This window comes from Polistes dominula, unplaced genomic scaffold (genome assembly GCF_049000335.1).
Source record: "Polistes dominula isolate Pdom_NZ unplaced genomic scaffold, Pdom_raw_medaka contig_33, whole genome shotgun sequence".
Lineage (NCBI taxonomy): Eukaryota > Metazoa > Arthropoda > Insecta > Hymenoptera > Vespidae > Polistes > Polistes dominula.
The window spans coordinates 2,089,375-2,108,729 of record NW_028300998.1 but is presented as its reverse complement, the minus strand read 5'-3'; the positions used below and the strand labels follow the sequence as shown (position 1 = coordinate 2,108,729).

At 29.2% G+C, this 19,355-nt stretch overlaps 1 protein-coding gene and 1 long non-coding RNA gene across 8 annotated transcripts in view; one reads left to right on the top strand and one right to left on the bottom strand.

Annotated features, from left to right (window-relative positions):
* The window catches only part of LOC149032212 (uncharacterized), a 226,892-nt gene that overhangs the window by 64,952 nt on the left and 142,585 nt on the right, over nucleotides 1-19,355 (top strand). The gene's annotated exons all lie outside the window — the stretch shown is intronic.
* Neto (Neuropilin and tolloid-like) overlaps nucleotides 1-19,355 on the bottom strand; it is a 118,702-nt gene that overhangs the window by 28,532 nt on the left and 70,815 nt on the right. For all 7 annotated transcript variants that reach the window (XM_089173579.1, XM_089173574.1, XM_089173576.1 and 4 more), the window contains exons 3-4: nucleotides 14,230-14,675; nucleotides 12,709-12,940 (exon numbers count right to left, since the gene is read on the bottom strand). In XM_089173579.1, coding sequence (XP_089029705.1) covers nucleotides 12,709-12,940; nucleotides 14,230-14,675 — 678 coding nt within the window. The remainder of the gene's footprint in view (nucleotides 1-12,708; nucleotides 12,941-14,229; nucleotides 14,676-19,355) is intronic.

Here is a 19,355-nt window from a genome sequence, read left to right as displayed (position 1 = left end):
TTTCTCTCACTCTATCCCTCTATTTTACCTTGTCTTTCCTTGACCCTTCCCTTTTCCTAACCACTCTCCGAAGAAAGCTTTTTATTTACTTTTCAAGCTTCTCATTTGACTTTCAAACGGGAAAAAAAAGAAGAATTTCTTACGTTTATTGTTAATTCAGGAGATAAGATATTGATAAGTCAAGTAATATATCTAAATATGGTATAAGAATTTATATATATGGTGGGATATGTGTAATACAATCGAACAAAGAATAGTAGTACTTTTAAAAATGAGACGAAAATTTCATATAATATTTGTTTTCTTTGAAGTTATTGTTCTCACATAACTATTCAATTTAGGCTATGAACGCATATGTAGGATCTGATATGCAGGAAAGCAACTATGATGCAGCCAATGGTGTGCTTCTTCCTGAAGAGTCGGTAATCCATCGCGCACGCTTAACATCCTTGTGATGCAGTGCTCAAAGGGTTAAATATGATTCAATATAACGTTATTATAATGGATTGCATTCATGCGAGATAGTCTAGGTAATGCTTATTATATGGTTAGATTTTGTTCATCTATTGCTTATTATAATTTTTATAAATATTGTTGTAAAGGGGATTATCTTGAAATCAAATTTTTGTTTTATTTATTCACGTACCATCATTCTCAGTCCATTTGTACTGCAATTATCATTTTATCCTGTATATTTAATAACGCAATGTTAGTCATAGTTATTGATTGTGTCCTCACAGATATCGCATATCAATAAAATTGATGTTTTCTAACCGACCGATCAACACGACAGTAAACAAAGAACATCCTACGGTCGTGTTCAAATTGAAAACGCTTGCTAGGTGACAATATTGAATTGTTTTAAATTGAAAACAAATTTATTTTTATTTTTTATTTATTTTTTTTTTTAGTTACATTGCATGCACTATGTTTGTAAAACAGTGAATAATAAAAAATCAATAAAAAGTTATTGATTTCAAATAAAATGAAAATTTCTTATATAATAGTAAACTAGTATTCAGTAATCGGTTGTGTATGAATACTAACGCATCCGATTGATATTGGTTGGTCAGGAAACAACAATTCTGTTGTAATATTTTGTTTGAATATCTAATTAGGATCTCTAGCGTATACATTATATATCATTTAATAAATATTTACTCATATATCAATATACGGTAACATTATCATCAATATTCTCTAACAAAAATGTTGTAAAAATACATACGTATATTATACAAAGTAAAATTTATAGAATTAATAATAGTACATTGTTAAGTATTTCTATTATCTGTCATGTATTATTTTCTTTATAATATAATAGAAAATATATTGTATTGACTTTTCAATTGTTATATGTTGCACGTTGAAATAAATCGTCTTGTTAATCAATTTTCCATACAACGAAACTCAATGAAATACCTTCCAATATTCTCGTGTTTATTAATTAGTAATTTTGATTGCTTCTTTGATTATCTATTGTATTTCAATATTGAAAGGTACGTGTTGCAAAGAAAAGTTAGAGAAAGGTAATTGACTTGTACTTTGGAGATCAGACGTAACGATAATTAAGAAATTTTCTTCTCTTCTATCCTTTTCGAGAAATTATTCTGTAAAATTTAATATCTTATATTGTGGACGAATGTGATATAAAAACAAAAATAAAATAAAATTTAAGAGTTGGATGGTTAATACATATACGTGTTTGAAAAACTTTTTCATGTGTCATTTTGTTTCGTGGCTATCAACTAACTCACATCGACAAAACGTAATCTATCATCAAGAAAATAAAATATTTTGATGTTTTTACGTTTTACCTGTTCCCCCTTGTATCTACCTGTCTGGTATATCGATATTCTATTGAGAGACGATTTTAACACTAAAATAATGAATTTTTATGAGAAACGTGGATATAAAATGAAATAATCTCATCGATTTATCGATTATTCCACCCAATTCATTGCAACATTCATTAATAATGCAGTGTTTTTCATTTAACGATAATCAATAAAATCATTCATATGTATTTTATTTAACGATTATCAGTAAGAATTAAGAAAATACAAACAAAATTTATGTAAAAAAAGTTTCGAAATATCTAAAACGAATATAAAATGTTTGATTGAAAATTCATTTAACAATACCGTGTTTGATTAAATGATATCAATTCAATTCACGTGTATTTTATTTGACAATTATCGATTGAAACTTAAAATAAAAGAACACATTTATGTAGAAAATAAAACAATAATTCAACGATATATAAATATCCTCGATCATTAAATACAATCTTTTATAAAACGATACTACCCATTGACTATTTTTCTTCAATTTTTGTCATCGATAGTACAAAGAATAAAAACGTTATCCTTTAACGATGAAACATAATGCGTGCTTTTAAAGGAAGACAAGAACAGAATAAAGAATAGAAATTTTTATTATTTCCTACGTACGAAATATAAAAGCTGTTTCTCTCTCGTACGTGGAAAGAGTAAAAGAATGATGATATAAAAGGGTGAACTATGATCTAGGTGCTTTGAGTTTGCCGTTCAAGGACTACGCTGCCTTCTTTAAAATCTGCTAGTTGTATACTTGATGATGAAAAAAGAAAAAGTATAGAAGAAAAAGGACAAAGAGAAAGGATAGAAAAAAATATATAAGGATGAAATATAAGGAGAGAATAGCAGTGGAATAAAAAGGAAAAGATGAAGAAGAAAAATAGGATACTTTAGTAATCAGCTTCGTTTTCAACAGAGAGAGAGAGAGAGAAAGGAAGAAAAAATAGAAATAGAGACAAAGAAAAATAGGAAAAACAAAAATGGAAAAAAAGAGAATGAGAGAGAAGAGAAAGAGAATGGGGGGGGAGGAGGAGGAGGAGGAGGGGGGAAAGGGTTGCTTGGACTCTAAACCCGCCGGCCAACAGGTTAACTTTCGAGAAACGCCAACTTTTCCATCGGATTTAACGAAGTGCCACGCTTCTGTAACTTCTCTCATTTACCTTCGAGCTACTCCATATCGACTTTTTTCCTTTGTTTTTTTTTTTTTTTTTTACCACTCTTTTCTCATTTCAAAGGAAGCAAAACGATTTTGCACGATCACGATTAATGCAGCGCTAAACTTCGGTCACGTATATAAAAGGAATGAAAAAAAAAAAAAAAAAAAAAAAAAACAATCGGATACTTTTTACTGATCGTTAAGCCATTTTAAAATTTATGTGCGAGTAAGTAAATAAATCGGTGGTATGCATTAGGTGTAAGAGTAATTAAGAAACTTTCATGATTCGTTAAATCTTTTTCTTATTTTCTTGTTTTAAGAATTAATCGATTCTAATGCGTTCGAAACGAAAGAAAAAGAATAATTGAAAAATAAAGAAAGAAAATTTGTATATCCAAAACTACTTGAACATATTCTTATGTGATATGAAAAATTTAAGAAGCTAGTACTAAAAGAAAGATTGAGAAAACACACAAATTTATTATCAATGTAAAAAAAGAAAATTAATATAACAATGAAGTAATAAAATATGAAAGACAAATAATATTGATGGTAAAAGTAGCTCCAACACCTATTAGTTCAACATTTGTAGGTAGAATTCAAGAAAGGAGCGCTAATTAAGCAGGGCTCTTCGATATTACTGAGAATTCTCTTGAGAGTGATAATATACATAGTTAATGAGAAGATCCAAGAATGGAGAATAAAAATAGAATGTAAAGAAAAAGAAGAAGAAGAAGAAATAAGAGATGAACGAAGTGGAAGAAAGAAAATATAAAAAAAGGAAAAAAAATATAATGGAAGATGTAGTAGCTGAGGAAGAAAATAAAAAAATAAATAAAAAAAAGGAGAGAGAGAGAGAGAGAGAGAGAGGATAGGAAAGGAAGAAAGGAAGAAAGGAATAAGTGGAATTCCAGGATTAATTTAAAAGGAATAAGGAAAAAGAAAGGTTCGTGACGTTTCTCGTTAGGTTCATGATCTTGCGTGGCCGATCAAGCGGACGCGTTTAACGAACCCGAACGATGGTCGAATTTCCAATTCTTCGTTATTCCAGCGTGATGAAATGCTTTTCTGGAAAGAAGCTTTGAGAGAGAAAGAGAGAGAGAGAAAGAAGAAGAAGTGGGGGAAGTGATAGGTAAGAAGATGAAGTTCGAATCTTGGCTTTTTGTAGGTACGAGTAGAAGACAATCTCGTGTGAGTCGTGATCTCATTAACCGGTATAAGAGTACCTGCTTAAAAGTGTTCCACATTTCCTAATGACAGGGTACCTTCCTGTAATAGCGTTATCATACTTACGAGCGAGCAATTAAAAAAGTTTCATCCGAGCAATTAGGATCTTTCGCGTGCGCCTCAGCAGTGCTACTTGGCCCGTTTGCGTGCTCACTGACCTGAACTTACACGTCATCGCTGATAAAAACGAAGAAAGAAAGAAAGGAAAAAAAAAAAACAAGAAGAAAAAGAAAAGAAAAGGGAAAGAGAGGTCGTTACGAAATGATCTCGAGTGAATCCTTGCTTCATACCTTTACCATCGATCTTCGAGAAAACCAGTTCGTAGTTTACGACAAAATTTGATCTTTAAGTTACTTTATATTTCGAATGAGATAAATTCGACGAACAAATATTTACTCGTTTGTTCATTTATTTAAAAAGAAATAGAAATTGTTTGTTTTTTTTTTGTTTTTTTTGGGATTATATATTATCATTTATTCGAGATAACGAAAATTGTAGTTTTAATATTTTAATAGAAAATATTTTGTTCAATTTGATTATACGATTAATAAATTTACTTTTGTTTAAAATCCTTTAAATTAAATTTTTGAAAACACGGAAAGTAAACGCGTCTAATTATCGAATTTTTTATCAAACCATGACAAAAAAGACTTTCTCAACGTTAACTTCGATTTAAAAATTCTGAACACGGCCAACAGTGAACCAGGAAAACAATTCAATCAGCGACAATTTTCTCCGTAAATAAAAAAATTTCTTTGACAAATAATTGCAAGTATATATATATGTTAGCATTCATTTGTGAAATCTATTAATTTACAAAAATCAAATAGTTAAGGTATAAAATGGAAATTTGATCCATAGATAAAATTCGATAAAACAGTAGTACTAATAGAACATTGGTTTCAAAAGTATGGAAAAAGATAGGAACGAATAACTATGATCATTGTTATAATGAGAAAAAAATAGTTTTTTAAAGACGTATTAAATTTCAATCTCATACTTCAATTATTCGCCTTTTATAAATTCATATATAATCTCGTTATTTTCTAAAACTAGTATAGTTATAGTGTACGATAAAATTCATTTTATGTTTTCACGCAAACCTTTAAGTGAATTATACAATTTAACGCTTACGTATATACATATGCACATATACTATACTCACCAGCACTATACCACATTCTCGTACATATGCATATCATTTGCATAACAATAAAATATGCACACGCATCGCGAAATAAATTTTATATTTATATAATATCGTTGTTGAATATCTCGGTGTTCGTTCGAATAAGACTAACAATAAATACGAAAACATCTACGAAATATACTCGATAAATACCGAACAAACACGAAGGTCAATGTGTTTACAAGTTCGACGACGAAGTTCTTAATGGAATAAAAATAATAATAGTCCAATCATACACCAGCTGAGGTGTGAGGTATGAATATACATATAAACAGAGCACTAAATAACCGAGATACGTTCTTTTGATAAGCTTAACTTCTTCACTCACTCCTTCTCTTCTTAGTCGTGTATTTTTCTTTGCTTCCGACAAGATGTGTTTAGATGTATTCCTGTATTAGAGGTATGATACATTTTCTATCTGATTTATCTTCTCATTTACATTCGATATAATGTTTTGTGTAACCTCTTTTAATTGATACTATTTGAATAATTAATTGTGTTAAATGTATTTCGTCTCATATATGATACCAATTATACACATATGCGCACATATATGTATATCAATTTTTAGCAGTACACACACTCGCGCACATATTCATATCACGTACATAGCAACCAAACATACACGCGTATAAGTGAAATAAATTTAATAATATTCTGATATCGGTTTTAACTTCTCTCGATGTTCGAAAAAGACACTGACAATGAATATGAAAATAATTCAGTATACTGAATGAATTTTGAACAATGTTTTTCGTTGCCAATAGTGATAATTGCGATTGATATAAGCCAATGAAAATTAGCCGGAATTGCAATTTAAAAAATAAGATCGATAATTATTTATATCGAATGTACTGTTTCGATTCCTTCAATTCGTTGGATTAAGTCGCTCTGTTTTATTTCGGTGTTCCGAATGAGACGTATCGTAATTATACTTCATAATTATATACTAATTACTCCATATAATTGTATTTTGAATTTTTTTTCTTTCACCGATATCTAGTGAAATTTTATCAAGTTTTGTGCTTAGATATCTCAGATGCAATCCAAGTATGGTAAATAAATAATAAATTAAACATTTACAGTTTCACTTTGAAAAAAGTTAGATTAGTTTTATCGCACGCGTCAATTAAGTGATAAAAATTGTGGTTAATTTATTCGCGTGTGTTTTGAAAAAAAAAGAAAGTGATAACAAATCCTGGAATTATTCATCAAATAGAAAAATGGAATGGAACGAATTATGAAATGTGGTAAGTGTTATTTAAAAGATCTTTGAATGCAACGATTTGTGAGGATACATAAACGGATCGAGAGTAAAGCAAGCAGAAAATAATGCAGCGTTAAAGAGAAAAAATGAAAATACATAAAACGTCCTGACAATGAATATAAAATGTAATCAATAATACTATTATAAAATTCACGTTAACATTTCATGAATTAACTGAATTAACTAAATTATTGAATTCCGATCAATATTCTCGGAGAAAATGAAAATTTTTAGCTAATTTTAAGTTCAATTATCCTATTTTCTTTCCATCGTTGTTAATTAACCCTTTGACTATTAAAGGCGTATATATACGCTTTCACAAGTCTATCAATATATACGAAAGACTTAAATTTTTTACCTTCTGCATTTCTTTTTTAATATTGCATTATATAATACCTAAAATTACCAATTAAAGTTAAATAAATTGAAATAGTTTGAAAAGTTGCTTGAAATAAATCAAAAAATTTATATTTTCATTTATTTGCAATTATTATTTGTTAAAACCGTAAGAATGATATTTTCAATTTCCTGGTACTCTTTTGGTCATTAGTCAGTGGACGATCAGTCGCAGCGACTGACATGTGACAATCATTGACAAATCTCGACAGCCGTTATCAGAAAATTAGTACGAAAATATAGTAGGTACCAACATTCTATTTGAAAAAAGAAAAAAACAAAGTTAACTTTTAAATCTCGGATGTGACTCCACCTAGCAAAAAGAAGCTAATGTCATATAATACTTCCTATTTTTTCATGCAACTTTTATTCCCAAAACTATTCTGCTACTATCATACTTTCAGAGTTATTTAGGTGGCAAGAGTTAGTGAATCATCCTGTATATTGGGTGATATACATCACCAAGAGATCGCGCTGTAATCAAAAAGTTAAAGTCTCGTTGGTTCGTAATATTTTGGCTTTGAAATCTGATAAAAGAAGAAGAAGAAGAAGAAGAAGAAAAAGGAGATGAAAATAAGAAAGAAAAGTAAAAAAATAAAAGAAGGAAAATCTTGATAGTAAAGTCCTAAAGTTAAAATCTCATAAGATAGGTCTACTTAAGGAATCCTGTTTGGCGTGGGTAGAAAATCGAATTCTTGTGAGAATTCAAGGAGCAGCCGGTGCTTTCGTAAAGAGAGAAAAGAAGGGTTTAGATATGGGTGAATAAGAGGTAGGATAGAACGTTGAGAAGGGTGCTTTCGATGGGTTCCAGGGTGGAACTTACTTAATCCTATACCTCTACCTCTACGACGGCTATAATTACTTGACGTAATTTACATGCGGTCCTTAATACACCGTAATTACCTCTCGCATTCGCAATGGCCGCCATTGTCCTCTGACAAACGAGTTATCTTAACAAAGCCACTTATGGCATCAAGCCTATGTACTATCGTGTTTGTTGGAACTTTAACTGACAATGACTTATTCTCTTTCTTCAAAATTTGTCATTTTTCTTTCTCATACTTTCTCCTATTAATTTTATGCTATCAGTATCACTAAAAACATATGTTCGTCGTAATTTTTATTAATATTTTGTTCATATTGAATCATAAATGCATGTATAGTTTTGTTTGTCAATCAAATCGGTCAATATGAAACTCTAATTGCATTTGATAAAAATAATAAATAGATTTTCTTAATTATTTGTATGTGATGAAAAATATGTTATAAATTTCACGTGATAATGCGTAAACATTATCATGGCAATAAAAGTATTTGCGGAACGTTGATGCCTAATGTAGTTGAAGTCGAATAAAATCCACACGATGTTGCCTAAAAAAAAGAAAAAGGTGAGGCAATGTTAAGGTGCAATGGATGATGGCACTCTGCCCACTCGTTCTATTCTCATTCTCTTATTTCTTTTTCTTTTTTTATTTTTTTCATCTCCTTTTTCATTCTCCTCTTGTTCCATTTTTTGCTCTTTCTCCATTCTTTTCTAATCTCCTTGTCTTTCATTCTAATATCTTCCTTTTCTCTTTTTTTTCGTTCTTTGAATTATCGCCTGATTGCAAAAAAAAAAAAATGCTCGTTAAGAGCACGTATGTTCGATTAACAACTAACGAACAAGTATGCCAAAGAGAACAGAATATTAAGCCTAGCTTAATGGCATTGAATGCACTGGATAGATAGATTAAAAAAAAAAAAAAGAAGAAAATTTAACAAAAAAAAAAAAAAAAAAATAAGCCTCGCGATTATACGCGAACTGATAATGCGATACATCGTTTTCATTGGAGCTCTTTGAAGACTTCTATTATCGGAACCGTCATTAAAAGCCTGTTCGCGTATGCGAATGCGCCCTGAATTGGTACGCTTTGCTGCTGCAAGGGAATCAAATTAAAATCCGAATCCGACAAATTGCAAGAAAATCGAGTTTACGCCGGTAGTCGTTCGTCGTTATATAGAAAAATAAAAGAAATAAACGAAATAAACGAGTTATGATAAATATATACTACGTGTTAAAGACTTGTCGTTCATTGATAATTGATTTTTTTTTTTTATTATTTACAAATTTGCTTTCTAAGAGTAGATTATTATTATTATTATTATTATTATTATTTTTCAATAAAAATATTTGCAATGAAAATATGACAGTTTAGTTTTCTAAGGCGAGTTTGTTTTAATTTAAAAAATACAATCTTTTTCTTCGAATTAATTAAATTATTATTTAAGATGAAATATGAAGTAACGAAGTAAAAGGATAACGTAATTATGCAATATTATTATTAATTAACGCAACGCTAATGTCATTTAATAATAATGATATATTTACAAAATGAAATCATATTTTATGATTGTCATCGTCGATATTTTTATTATTAGTATTTTTAAAAGATACACATTATTGAATGTACATTACAATTATTAAAATAATATATATATATAATATATCAATAGAAATTCTTAATTTATAAAGCATTTTTTGTATTATTTATGTATCTTCTAAATAATCATTTGAGAGCAAGCTGGAATTTAATGAATATACGTGACGATATTTATAAGGTGCACAAGGTAGCAAAAGCAGCTTACCATCAGCTACATTCGATCGAGATTCTTAAGCATCAGCGTTACTATTTTCGTAGTCAGAAGATTTCGTGCATTTTGAAAGAGAATTAGAGAGAGAGAGAGAGGGGGAGGGAAGGGAAGGGGGAGAGAAAACTCGTACAAGACTTCTCGACCCTGACTCAAATTCGAACGAGATCTAGATGCCCTCGTACAAGCTCGATCTGGTGCATCTTGAGCTTCGTGTAACGGTTTCCAAAATATCACTACGACTAATGAGATTTTCTCAAATCTGCTGTGATGTCTCTTGGTAAATCTACTAATTCGAAAATGAAGTAGAAAAACAAAAATGAAGAAAAATATATATAAAAAAAAAAAAAAGATAGAAAGATATTCTTAATGAATGTAATTTTGAAGAAGAGATATAAAAAGATATATAGGGTAATTATATTCTCGAGAATTTTCTCCTCCTCGTCGTTATTATCATTTAATTTTGTGAGGAAAATAAGGAACTTAACCATAGCTTCTTTCCTATACTTTTTCAACATGGGCTAAAGTTTTTTTTTTTATCGAAAGATACAGAAAACAAGAACCATGTCTCTTTCTTTTTTACTTTCTTTTTATATTAACTCTCTTCTTCTTCTTCTTCTTCTTCTTCTTCTTCTTCTTTTTCTTCTTTTGCTACTTTTATTTTTTTTTTTTATTGTTTCGTTTCTTTTCTTCTTTTTCTTTTCATTTCTTTTTTCATACGGCTCTCGCTGCTTCGAGAAGATAAAATACCGATTTAACTTTGCGAATCGAAATTTTCTCTTTAAACCTATTTTTCGAGAACGAGACACTTAAATTCATATCGAAGACTTACGAACTCTACATTAGGAAACTTTAAAGGAAACTTTCCAACTATCTTTTTCTTGTTCCAGCATAAATTTACGAGTCATAGGGGAATCAACTACTGAGATTGAAACAATGAAGATCTTCGAAATAATAAATGATCTTTTACATATATATATATATATATCATATAATATGATTAATATCGTTAATAATAACGTTTTTATATTTATTTAATTATTCATATGAAAAATTAAATATTTAGTAATTCGACCGTGAGTTTTATATTTAGATAATTTTAATTATTTACAAAAATCGACCGCTTTTTATTTGATCATGCGTGACATTTATTTCATGAAAAAAAAAAAAAAAAAAAAAACAAAAAAGGAAGATATTTCTTGTTCGACAATATATAATAGTGTCGTCTATAGTTTTTCGATAAATCGCTTTGTTATCGGAACATTCACACTGTCTCGATCGTACGGACCGTACGGAATCGAACGTTACAATGATTTATGATTTCACTGAGTCTACTGAAAAATTTTATACTTTTTTTTTCTTCAAGAATAACTAGAAACGAAGAATTTGTCACGATAACGAACGTAAGGGTAGTAATCTATTTCAATGAAAGGGCAAGTATAAATGATCTCTCTTTTATTTTTATATTTTATAAATTCGAACATTTGAAAATGATAAATTAGAACAAAATGTTTGAAATATGCATGGAATTTGTGAGTGGGTCGTATAAAAATTTCAAACGAAGACAATTTATTGAAACGTCGTCGTACGCTCGTGTATATACGCATCTATGAATCACCGAATAGGTTTTCTTTTTTCAAAGTTACGTCGAGCTCGAAATATCCAGAGTTTACGTTGAATTTGTGTTTTACCGTTGCACGAATGATTAACAGCTAAACTGGAGAACGTTAAACGATTTGTAACAATATTTTACTTCGCGCTCGTTATTTCTTTAAAAGCACAACGATAAAAAGAAAAATGACAGTTTTCTTTATCGTCTTATTCATTCTTTAAAATACCATATGAACATGAAGATCTTTAGCAGTTTATTTGGATATCAAATATAAGACAAATATGAAGCGTTCCTTGGATGTTTGACGATCATTAAAGAGATAAATAGAGATAAGGATAGAGAATTTGCAGCAGAGATGAAAGGCATTATTTTAGTATAAGCTAATTCCAAAGTTTGATTACTAATCACTTGTCACTCGTGTCATGAATAACAAAGTTGCTTGATTAAATTAGTTCCTTTAATTCAGCCATACTTAACTCGTGGTATCCGCTAAACTCAAAACATCCAGTCATGAATTTATCTTTTTTTTTACTAGTCAAACTTGATTGACGTGTATAATTGAACCCCACCACATAATCCTCTTACATTAAGGACCTTTAAACAATACCAAACATCATAAAGATTAGATGAATGTTTAAATACGCCTATTGTTTTCCACTTCCTATGAATTTCGTTCGTCCTCATATTTTGTCTTATCAATTTTTAAAATAATTTTTTTCTCAACCAGCGCAAATGTGAACCCCGCAAAGGCAAAAGATCAAGTACCTTTGCTCTAATTTACATTTTATAAATTCCTACGTTTGCTTTAAACACGATTAGTCTTATAATAAAAGATCAAATAAAAAATAGCAGTCTGATTCTTAGGAATATTTCAACTTTCGGTAAAGTTATTTTCAAAGTATACAACATAAAAGAGTATACGAAGATTCGAAGAAATGTAAGATCAAAGCATCGTTCCTTGACGAGAGAGGGTAAGAGTAAGTTTGTCTTTTGAACACGTTTGTTCCTTTTTTAGCACATTATCGATGTTCCTTCGGTAGCTAGCACGGTACTAAACTGAAATCGAGATAGTCCGCTTGCTCGACTGAACGCAATCGTATAGAAAGCGAATCGTAAAACGATTTTCCTACTATGTTTTTATGTAGATGATACTTCTCCACTCTCGATTGTCTTTAGAAACTTTTAACATTTCAAACAAGTTACGTAATCGAAAATAGGGAACCGGGATAGAATTTTCTTTAATTTCTTATTTAATGCAACTTCTTCGAGAATAATAATATTACTTTTTTTTTTTCTCCAAAGTTTTACTTTCTTTTCTTTCCTTTTCATTTCTTGTTTTTTTCTGTTTTTTTTTGGAGAAAGAGGGGATTATTTTATTTGTTTAGTTCAACTTACCTTCGAGAACTCGTATACATTCCGTATGATTTTGATAATAATTAGGATAATTTGGACTGTAGAATTCTCTTTTAGTTTCATCGCCGATTAAGAATTTTTCGCAATTGTCAGCAGCGTTTCTCATTTTACGACGTCGAAATGTGTCATCCTTCGACGATGATAACATTGGCGTGCTTGTTGTCCTGAAGGATACTTTTGCTGATACTCTTGGACTTTCTGTAGTTAGGACTGTCTGTAGAAATGAAAAAAAGAAAGAAGACAATTTGTTGGTAAATAATTTTGATTTAATATAAAGAGGAATTATGTACTTAGAACTTATAAAATAAGTTTACTTTACATTTGTATTAATCAACTAATTTATTAATTGACTCGATTACTATATTGGTTAGTGCTTTGAACAGTGTCTTTCATAATTAATCAAAAATCGAGAGTCCACCAGTGTGCTTTTACCATTAAATTACGTAAAATCTATCGTATAGATAAACTTGCAATCTACAAATATACAAATGTCAGGTCATTAATTAAACTTCAATGGGAGGAAGCTGTGGGCGATAGGTAGGTATATCGATAGTGTTAAATTATAGATATTGTCATGAGTTTGCCTTATTGCTAATAGATACGGCTCGAAATTGTCAAGCCTCAGGTGTATCAGGATATACAATGTTATGTATATATATATGCATATATACTATATAATATCTATTGTATATTGTCAAGTGATTGGTTTAATCGCAGATGTTAGAGTTTTCTCGAGATCTTTAAAATTAACATTTTACTTTTTTGAAATATTTTCAACATCGTACAAGAATCTTACACAACCACGATTAAATTTAGAAAGAGTCGTGTCTAGTTTTCTTTTCTTCAATACTATTTTTTCATTTTTTGATCTAGTTGAGAAACAATAAAGAATAGCCTACGGCACACGTGTAGCTAAACTACTTCAATAGTTTACATATATGTAGTTTTATTTACACAAATATAAGTCATTCGATAAGGGTTTCTAGATTTACGAGTATAGTACACTCGATATCGACTTTCAAGAACTTCTTCAACTATTTGATTTTTCAATAGCATTTGAACGTTTTATGGAAATGGTAAAATTTTCTTTGCGAACTCTCGACTCGAATGAATTGAAACTTTACCATTTATTCTCTCATCGATCATTAATTCTTATTTTCGTCCTTTGTATAATTAATTAAACGAGAAGACTATTAATATTTATATTGCAAAATTTATTTCAACCTCGAATGTCATAATATTATAATAAATTAGTTAAAAGAAATGATATTATTTATAAAATACGATTGTGCACGATATTCTCGAAAATATTAAAACAATTTTTCAATATCATTTATTATTATCTAACAATTAATTCAACAGATGTATACAAATATCTTCATATTCAAATAAAAAACTATTATCTTTTAATAAATATTTAATAAATCAATTAACCTCGCCGTTTCTCTCATACATTTAATATTAATTTATTACGTTGCATTAAAATGTAAAAAGTTTACTTACATTAATCATCGTAGAATTGACTGAAACATTTTTCGAAACGTTTGACGTTCCTTCCGTTGACATTGTGGAAATGTTGAAATTTTTGGATGGTTCGGTAAAAGTAGAATGCTCAAGATGATTTCTAAAGAACGTAAACGAGCTCGACTCGTTCGAAAGATAATTTCGGATAGTCGTTTGTGTCTTTTCCGAATTTTCCTTCTGCATCATCCTCGAGGATCCATGAACCAATCCAAATGTTCGAAAATTATCGACGTTGCTCCAGGGTGTCGTTTGAAAAATCCTTTGAAGAGTCCTTTCGGATGACGATGAGAACGATGTCGAAAACGAAGACATCGGTGAAGATGATGGCAAGACGGAACGTGACGATTTACTTGTAATCCTTTGTACGTTAACGTAAAAAATGGAATCCTTTTTATCCTGCATCGACTCTGCGGATGCTCCAGCAACTGAAATATTTTAAAAGGAATTTTGTAAAAATTGGTTTTACGCTTTATTATTCATAGTTAGTTAAATAAGACTTGGATTAAAAACTACTAATGTAAAAAACATTAGTAATAATTTTTGGTCTGTTATTCGATTATGAAAATGAGACAATTCAATTCTGTACATGTAAAAATGTTCGATTTATCTTTTTTTTTTTTCTTTATGCCTCTCTCTTTTTTCTTTATTATATTATTCACTCTATCGTTAGACTAGATTTTTTGGTCTTTTTTTTTTTCAATAGTTTTCTATTCGCAGTGTTTCATAGTAACGCACATATTGTAAATCTAGTTTTGCATGTGGCCGACGTACAAGCGAATTGAATTGCAGCCGATTTTCAGGGAAATTTGCTCGTACGTGGGAAGCGCATGGGTAACCTCGCGTGTGTGTGTGTGTGTGTGTTTATGTTAGAAAACTTTTTTTCCGATAATGAGAATTCTACTTGATTTATTTATTTTTTCTTATTTCGAAAGATTTCAATTTTATCGTGAAAAATTTGTAAATGTATGACTTATAAGTTTTCTTAATTTTCGTTTTTAAAAAACTTTGCAGTTGCTATTTTATTTCGAGCAAAAAGTTTCACACCAACGAACGAACAGCTTGTAGACGAGAGATAATTTTTCAAAAAGTTATCTACCATATGCGTGTTCAAAATCGACATCGCGTTCGATACGAACTTTCACGTCTCTTTCGCTACCGCTTTGGGGATACACAGAGTATAATAAAAAAAAAAAAAAAAAAAAAAAAAAAAAAAAAAAAAAAATAGGAAAAACAAAACAATTCTCTACTGTAGAACCGATGAAAGTTTTGTCAGTACATTTGTCTCCCCATTGTTGGTTTTGCTTGGGGTGATAAAAGTTACTGGTGGAAAAATACTTTTCGTGTTAAACGAAACATGAAGAAGGAAAGAGAGAGAGAGAGAGAGAGAAAGAGAGAAAGAAAGAGAAACAATAAGAACTGTATTGGTCATTGAAAATATGATTTGTTGTACCGTTTATTAATTCTTAATTATCAAATTCAATACCATTCTATTAAATAACTTGAGCAAAGATGAAAGTCGTTTTGATCTTTTCGATATGATTTTCATTTTCTATTTGTATTTCGATTAATTCAAATATTTTTTTTTTATTATTTCGTCAATATTATTTTATAAAGCATACATATATCGAGCTAGTATTCATTGAATATTTTGTATAGGTACTCGTGAAATATTACCTGTGAAAACATATGAATACGCACGTACACGACCAACTGTTAAAACTTTATTCGCATGCAACTAGTCAAATTTTAATGCACTTTTTCGTTAATTGAGTTTTATCGATAACCAATTTTTCGTTTTTTTTTTTCTTTTTTTTTGGTTACGTTTGTTAAATTTTTTCTATCGAGACATGACAATTCTATTCGTCTATTACTCTTTAACTAAAGGAGTTATAAAACGTCAAGATATATTAATCTTTCATAATGAAACTTTTTTGTTTTAATATTACGAACAATCATTTTCGAATGTCAAGGTTTATTTTTTGTCATATAAAAAATATTGCATACATTCCTGGTAGTAATTAGCAAAAGCAGTTTCATACTTATACAGGAAACTATTCAAACTTTTCGTCATAAATCCTCGTCACGTAACTTCAAAGTCTATTACGAAAGTTTGATCGTACTTATTCGACAGCTTTCATTTTCGTAATAAACATTATTCTTTAAGCAAATATTTTATTTAGAAATAAACATGATATATACATATATATGTCTTTGATTTTATCGAGAAAAAAAGAAATAATTTTTTTATTTATTTTGTAAAATATAATTATTAAGAAATTAATTATAAAAATATATATGTGTACCTATATAGAATAAGAACAAAAAAAAAATCAAATCGCATTTCTCATTTCTAACGAAACACGTATAAAGAATCAAAAAAAAAAAAAAAAAAAAAACGTATAGAGAACAAAAACAGTAATGAGGTTCTATTTTTTATTTTTTGAAACTTTATTTAATTTTTGGAGGCGACGATTCATCGTTTAAGTCTATCAAAAGATTACTTTCTTCAATTTCGCTTCGAGTAGTCTTTGATGTCAAGGATCTTTTTAAGAGTCAAATGAAACGTGAAGAGAAAAAGAAAAAGACTTAGAAGATGAAGTAAAAGTAGAAGGAAGGGAGTTAAGAACATTGGTAAAGACGAGAGGAAAGACTCGTCTCGAACTTTTGAATTGGAGCCTTATGAAAGTTTCCTCTTCAATTTTAGCTTATGCTCCTTTCGTGTTCTGTACGTGAACCACTTTTAGCTGGGTGTTCACTCGGGGAAAGAAAGAAGGAAAGACAAAAATTCAAGAAGAAAAACTATCGAAAGCAAACTTTTCGGGATCATAATTTCTTTAGACAATTGAACATATTTTTAATTATGAATGGAGGTAATATCGAATAATCGTGTTGTCGAATTATTCAAAAGTAATTATTTGACATTTTTTTTTTTTTTTTTTTTTACATGAAAATACAATGATATTGTTGTAAGGAAAATATGGAATTAACATTTTGATTTTAATTTTTAAATAATAATTAATGAATCAAATTGCATAGAAAAATTGTTAGATTTCTTGTACTTCTTATATTGATTTTCTTGCGAAAGAAGTTTGTGATGGAATGATTCGTGTAGCACAGTCATGATTCTAAATTCGGTGCATTATTTTGCTGATTGTGGATAAGAAAAAGAAGAAATAGATATTCTCGAGAACTCAGATAGTAAATGGCTATTTCACTTGAGATGCAAGTCATGTTTAGATAGCTAGTTTCCAAGGCCACTAACGATACCAAAGATTTACATTCGTATTCTAGAAACAAATCAAATCTCGGTCTGGCTAGACATTTGAATTTCACTTGCATAAGTTATTACCTTGTCTTGTATTTCTCTCATTCTCTTTCTCTCTCTCTCTCTCTCGCTATTACTTTTTTCTTGTTCGTTAGTAACATTAATAATATTACTTCTTTGATCACAATCCTTTCATCCTTTCGGTATATTCGAAAAAAAAATTCTTTTATTCTTTAACCCATTTGCAAAAATATGTTTCTTTCATATAAAGTGAAACCTCTAGGAAAATGACTCCTACTGAACATTTCACTTTACTTGATCTTGTAATTTCTTTTATAAAGTATATTCTTTTATTTGTTTATATCATTGAAGTTTTCATTTAAACTTCTGTTATTTATTTATATAATTTTTAATTTTGAAAAAACATAACTGCCACAAATGTTTTACGTGACATGCGTCAAAATTGGTTATACATTTTGCAAAAAGAAAAAAAAAGAAAATAACTCACAAAATACGTTTTCGATCCATTGAAACTAATTGATCGAATGCTTTAAATTACACACCTATTTGTTTCATTGAAAAGGTATAGAACAAATCGTGTCACGCCGTAGGCCATTTCGCATCTATCATTCTCATGTTGGCCGTACCAACACGTCCATTCATTGCTATGGCTTTTACCCATCTGTCAATCTAACGTAATTCCATTTTCTCTTAACGCAATTTTTTTTTCTTTCTTTCTTTTATTTCAATTATTTCTTTATTTTCTTCGCACGTAGTTGCACTTTCATTGAGGTATCGAGAGAACAATTCGAGAATCGATCGATAGTAATTGCAGAGTTACCAAGTTACAAAACTAGAGAATATTTTTCGTTGGAGAAACAAAAATTATCTTTCTATTTATCTTAATGAAAAATGATAACAAAGAAAATGAAAGACAGACATAATTGGTTCTATTTAATTTTAATCAAAATTCTTTCTTTTCTTTTTTTTTTTTTTTTTTCAACGTTTTTTCTAAAGTATTATAAAAACTTCCATACGAAAAATACGAAGTAATGTAAATTTTTACGTTTAATCTTTCCCATAGACATTACTACACTCATTACCATAATTATAATTATTTTTACTATTTTATTATATTACAATATCACCAACATCATTATTCTAATAACATATAAGCTTGTTTGTGATTGTGCGTATAATTAGGACAAGCTTTCAGCGATTAATCTTAATTTCATAACTATCATACCTTTTTTCTGCTATAAATTAATTTCTTTAAACTTATCCTAATTATACATATTAAATTAAACTAAGAACATTATAAGTTAAATCTATCAATATTAAGTGAAATGATTATTAATGTTCAATGACTCAACACAGCCTAACATTCATGTCAAACTTTTTATTCAACAGAGAACAAATGTTTCAAGATTCAACAAATTCATTTCACAACTTCATTATTTCAATTAATTCATTCGAAACATTCGTAAAACGAGAAACTTACAATAACGTCGGGGAAAAAAGAAATAAGTGACTATACCCAGCTGTGTCTTCTTGTCGTAGGTCGTTGAGTTGAAAGATTTTTTGTCTTGACAATTTTTCAAATAAGAAATATATAGAACGTTTTTAAATGAAAAGGTAAAAAAGATGAAATAAAAGAAAAGACTAGAAAAACTGTTGTTCAAAGTTTTTACATTGTAAGAAAAGAGATAGCAAGATCATAGGCGTTGAGTTATATTTTACAACATTATGAAATTAATCAGTTGAATGTAGGTAAGTAAATGCGTTTAAAAATAATACGACTAATTTTGTTAACAGGGAACGAATTAAAAAAAAAAAAAAA